This window comes from Diabrotica virgifera, chromosome 3, assembly GCF_917563875.1.
Source record: "Diabrotica virgifera virgifera chromosome 3, PGI_DIABVI_V3a".
Lineage (NCBI taxonomy): Eukaryota > Metazoa > Arthropoda > Insecta > Coleoptera > Chrysomelidae > Diabrotica > Diabrotica virgifera.
In genome coordinates, this window is record NC_065445.1 from 247,034,160 (window position 1) to 247,040,159 (window position 6,000).

Below are 6,000 nucleotides of genomic sequence, written 5' to 3' on the forward strand. Positions count from 1 at the left end.
ACTAACAACTTGCAAGGAATTTGAAGAACATAAACAAAGTGAATAGTTGTTTGGTTGAAATATGATATCTTTGACCAATAAATTATATTACTACCAATAAATTTAAACTACATTTAAAAAATGAATTTTTCTATTTTAATATTTTACATTTACATAATACCAGCAGAAAAAAAGCTCATTCTGGCGCCCCCCAAACAGGGGCGCCCGCCTGCAATGCATCCCTTGCAGGCCCGTTATCGCCGGCCCTGTATGTCATGGTATACTTATTCCCAAATTTTGGTGCACCATCTCAATTACGAACGTCGCAAAAACCCCTTATATTTTTATATTCACCCCTACCCCCACCCCTTTGTCGGTCACGCAGAGTTCCGCCCCTAGAGATTTTACTTAGTTACGTCATGACCTACTTATTTCCAAATTTTGGTGTATTATCTCAATCATGAGCGTCACAAAAAAAATAAGAAAAACCGCGACTTTGACCCCTTATAACTACCCTCGTCCCCCCACTCTCGTTTCCGGCCGTTGGGGAAAGTCATGTACACAACTAATTCAACATATCCCCTTATAGTTTTTCCATATTATCACTCACAAAATCCGCTCCAAGCTCTTAGACTAATATACTAACAGAAGTTTTCACTTCTGTCGGCACTCCCATGAGTGCTTTAAATTTTTTGTATATCATTTATTACTTCTACTGACTTAAATTTTACTATGCTTTAATTACATTATAGTTGGTTTGTCTTTTAGGTTATGTCCAAAATGAAAAGAAAATGGAAGTTGTGGAAAAACTCATCGAAGATTCATCTTACAAAGGAAATGATATGACTGGACAAGCAGAAGAAAATACATCAAATAGAAACATGAAAGTTGCGATTGGAAAAAGACCTCATAAGTGTGAAATTTGTTTTAGGCGATTTAGTGAAGCAAGTACTTTGAGAAATCATTTGAGAGTACACACTGGGGAAAAACCTTACAAGTGTGAAATTTGTTTTAAGCAATTTAGTCACACAACTTCTTTGAAATTACATTTGAGAGTGCACACTGGAGAAAAATTTTACAAGTGTGAAATTTGTTTTAAGCAATTTAATCAAGCAGGTAATTTGAAAGCACATTTGAACGTGCACACTGGAGAAAAACCTCACAAGTGTGAAATTTGTTTTAAGCAGTTCTCTCGCGAATGTTTTTTGAAAAAACATTTGAGAATGCACGCTGGGGAAAAACCATACAAGTGTGAAATTTGTTTTAAGCAATTTAGTGAAGCAAGTACTTTGAGAAATCATTTGAGAGTACACACTGGGGAAAAACCTTACAAGTGTGAAATTTGTTTTAAACAATTTAGTCAAGCAAGTACTTTGAAAAATCATTTGAGAGTGCACACTGGGGAAAAACCATACAAGTGTGAAATTTGTTTTAAGCAATTAAGTCGAGCAGGTCATTTGAAAACACATATGAGAGTGCACACTGGGGAAAAACCTCACAAGTGTGAAATTTGTTTTAAGCAATTTAATCAAGCAAGTGCGTTGAAAAAACATCTGAAGGTGCACACTGGGGAAAAACCTTACAAGTGTGAAATTTGTTTTAAGCAATTTAGTGAAGCAAGTACTTTGAAAAATCATTTGAGAGTGCACACTGGGGAAAAACCATACAAGTGTGAGATTTGTTTTAAACAATTTAGTCAGGCAGGTGATTTGAAAATGCATTTGAGAGTGCACACTGGAGAAAAAGCACACAAGTGTGAAATTTGTTTTAAGCGATTTAATAAAGCAGGTAATTTGAAAATTCATTTGAGAGTGCACACTGGGGAAAAACCATACAAGTGTGAGATTTGTTTTAAACAATTTAGCCAGGCAGGTGATTTGAAAAGGCATTTGAGAGTGCAAACTGGAGAAAAAACATACAAGTGTGAAATTAGTTTTAAGCAATTTACTAAAGCATGTGATTTGAAAACACATTTGACAGTGCACACTGGGGAAAACCCATACAAATGTGAAATTTGTTTTAAGCAATTTAGCCAGGCAGGTGATTTGAAAAGGCATTTTAGAGTGCACACTGGAGAAAAAGCATACAAGTGTGAAATTTGTTTTAAGCAATTTAGTGAAGCAGGTAGTTTGAAAAATCATTTCAGAGTGCACACTAGAGAAAAATCTTAAAGTAGAAGCAGTATAGGAAGAAGACGCATCTCCTGGCTGAGGAACTTTAGAGAACGGTTTAACTGTAGTTCATTACAACTGTTCAGAGCAGCAGCCAACAAAATGACCATAGCCACTATGATATCCAAACTCCGATAGGAGATGAAACTTTAAGAAGAAGAAAAAGCATTTAAATCAAAGCGAACACGAACGAATTATTTTGCTTGTTTTCGATTCAGAGGGATGCACACCCGCTGGACAGGCTGTTTCTACCATTGCAGGCGTCATCAGCAGCGTTCGTTAGCGTGTACTCTTCTGAATCGAAAAACAGCCGGACCATCAATTTAAAGGGAATCTGAAAGATAATTCAAAATCCCCATTAGGACGCGATACAGCGACATCTCTTAACAAATTGAAGAGTCTCGGATGCAGAATCCACCAAAAATGGTAAATAGTTATTTAAATCTGAGACTATTCGTGTTGAAAGTTCTTTCTGGTACATCCTTAATCTGCGACTTTTTCAATTAATAAGACCGCAGACGACGAATATAGAAAAGGAAACGATCACACTCCGTTTTCATTCGTCTAGGAAAAAAGGACAGAAGAGGAACTTTCAGTACTCAAATCCGAGTAAAGATAGAAAAATAATAAATGATGGTTTTGCTTGTTTTTGATTCAGAGGGATGCACACCCGCTGGACAGGCTGTTTCTACCATTGCAGGCGTCATCAGCAGCGTTCGTTAGCGTGCACTCCTCTGAACCGAAAAACAGCCGGACCATCAAGTGTCCGGAGTGCACGCTAACGAACGCTGCTGATGACGTCTGAAATGGTAGAAACAGCCTGTCCAGCGGGCGTGCATCCCTCTGAATCGAAAACAAGCAAAACCATAATTTATTATTTTTCTATCTTTACTCGGATTTGAGTACTGAAAGTTCCTCTTCTGTCCTTTTTTCCTAGACGAATGAAAACGGAGTGTGATCGTTTCCTTTTCTATATTCGTCGTCTGCGGTCTTATTAATTGAAAAAGTCGCAGATTAAGGATGTACCAGAAAGAACTTTCAACACGAATAGTCTCAGATTTAAATAACTATTTACCATTTTTAGTGGACTCTGCATCTGAGACTCTTCAATAGGGAACTTGCATAAAATTTAAAATTGGAAAAAAAATGTTATAAATCACAACAGAACATAATTTAAAACATGTATCAATGATAAAAAAGTTTTGTTTGTCTTTCTTTTTTCCCCTAAAGACGATTAAAAATTCAAATTATTTCAGCCAGCAAAAAACGCGTCGTGACGTCATATGGTTTTGCATTTACATTTTACACCAAAAAGTAAACAAAATTAATTAGACATTATAAACGTCAGTAAAAAATACAGTTATGTGACGTTAAAAGTTTTTTTGTTCGTTTGAACTATTCATAGAAAATTTTTACTTTTACAAAATGGTTTTATTTTCAATAGTAAACCTTCTTTTCTTTCCTTCAAAAACTGTATTAAACTCCAATCTCAACAAACCTGTATATATTATTACAACGACATACGATAAATGTCATTAGAATATAAATATTTTTCCTTTATTACCCTACGACGAGCTGGCCAAATACCCAAGTAGGTGGAGGCCAATAAACTAAAGAAGGAAAAGAAAAATATATCTAAATATAACGCTGTGTCTAGGTACACGCTAACGTGTACGCAAATAAAAAAGTTAGTGTCGGATGCCCGATTTCACCAACTATACCTAAACAGTTGCCTTATTAAGGCTCGGTTGTACAATCGAAGTTCAACTCCGGTTCAGCGCCATTACCGAGTTCAGGGTAAGAAGTGCATTGTACATACAAAGTTTAATTCTCAGGGTTGCCAGACCGATTTATACAATTCCCCCAAAAATGACATTTTTTTAAAAAAACCACCCAAAATTCTTTGCTATTTCTTCTTCTTTTTTCTGAGCTGTCATCTGTCATTTCTTTTTTTGGGCTGTCATCTGTCATTTTTTTCTTCTTTTTTGGCTGTCAAGTGTCATTTTACCAGTGTAGAATTTTAGTAGATTTTATACAATATATTATAAATCTGCCATTTACATATCTTACAAAATGATTTTGGGTCATCTTCTGATACAGGACCAATCCATTATATATAAAATAATTAATTATTAATGACCCTCACCATTAAAATTCTATTAAACAGATTACCTTTCTTTAAGTTCAGCATCCGATTCCCAAGCAAGTCGGTATACGGTATACTCCTTTTCTTTAGGCATATTTTTAGATTAACACATCTACAAACACTAATTTGAATAAATTATGCGTATTATTGAACACACCAGAAATATAACCTTCTTCAAAGTTAATTCTAATTCTAGAAAAGTAAATAAAGTTAAACAATAGGAGATACGATTTTCTGTGTTTCACTTGTTTCAACCAAATTTTGTTGTGTGGCTATTGAAGAAAACTGTAATGCTTTACAAAATAAGTTAAGTAGTTTGAACTAGATGGCAGAATCGACTGTAGATGAATTTATATTCAAAGATTTTTGTGAATCACAGTTTAACTTGAAATTCAAAATCGGCCAAGCAATGGAATGTGTTCTTAAAATTATACCCCAAAAAACCCCAATGCGAAAAAATTTTCCTCCAAAAAATCCCCCATGCAGTGTATACCCCCAAACAAGAAAAATACCCCAAATTTGGGGGAAATTCCTCCAATCTGGCAACCCTGTCAAAATAGCATGTATTTACCAAAATATACAGTCACTGCGTACGTTAAATAATGATGTCACTGGCTTGATGAAGTTTAATTCGCGTGTATGTACCTAACTTTTTTATTTGCGTACACGTTAGCGTTTACCTAGACATAGCGAAATATAACCATAATAATAACTAATGTAAAACTAGGTGACGTCACGGGCCGTTCGAACTACTTTAAAATACCGAAGACTTTAAATTTGTACTTCTAAGTTATTATGAGGTTTTGAAGCGTGAAATTTTGGAAATCTCATTTTTATACAAAACTGAACATTATTATGTAATAAAAAAAAATGTGCAAGTTCCCTATTTACGAACGAATTCGTTCGTTAACATTATTGTATTTGCACAGTGAATCGAGCACGACCGAACGAATTCGTTCGCATTCGCGCATGTTCCAATCGATGTCGGTAAGTTAGCGAAAGCGAATCATCAAAGTAAATCGTTGTTCAGTGTTCAATATTCAATTCAATGTGAAAAGTGGGACAGACGGTAGCGAACGAATTCGTTGAGAAGTACGGATTTAATTTATTTACAAAAATTAGTTTGAGATGGTTGTTTATTGTGTAGTCGTGATAACAAAATTTTGCACCATGGAATGGACCAATGAAAAGATACTTCAATTAATTGAGTTATATAGAAATAAAGAATGCATATGAAACCCAAAATCGAAGGTATATAAAATAATAAAGAGAAAAAGTGATGCTTGGAATAACATTTCTACACAAATGGGTTGTGATGTCTTTGAACTAAAACAAAAATGAATTCGCTTCTGGCATCATTTAGACGAGAAAGACAAAAAGAGGGCTCTTCAAAAACGCCAGGCAGTGGTACCGACGTACCTAATTTATAATTCTAAAATAAGTGGTTTGCTTTTAAAAACTATGTTTTTATTGGATAAATTTCATTTTCATAAAATTCATTTTTTACTTTCTTACCTGCGCATAATCCTCCAAATCATCAATTTTGAACAAGTACTTAAGACTTGTACAGTAGTCATCATTTCAAAGAAATTCTTTTCTATGTATTACCTAGGGGACGTCTGAAATTCAGACTCTGAATTATTTTTGATATACAGGGTGTCCAGAAACTCTCCTCTACAAACGAAGACCCGAGATTCTTCAGTT

General features: G+C 34.8%; 1 protein-coding gene across 2 annotated transcripts in view; it reads left to right on the forward strand.

The window, feature by feature from the left end:
- The window catches only part of LOC114341350 (zinc finger protein 664-like), a 30,074-nt gene extending 24,283 nt beyond the window's left edge, over positions 1-5,791 (forward strand). The window contains exon 3 of one of the 2 annotated variants that reach the window (XM_050646030.1): positions 2,020-5,791. In XM_050646030.1, the coding sequence (XP_050501987.1) occupies positions 2,020-2,150 (131 nt within the window). In that variant the 3' untranslated portion in view covers positions 2,151-5,791. Of the gene's footprint in view, positions 1-747 lie in introns of both variants that reach the window. The other variant, XM_050646029.1, reaches the window with a different exon arrangement.
- Positions 5,792-6,000: the final 209 nt, after the last annotated feature.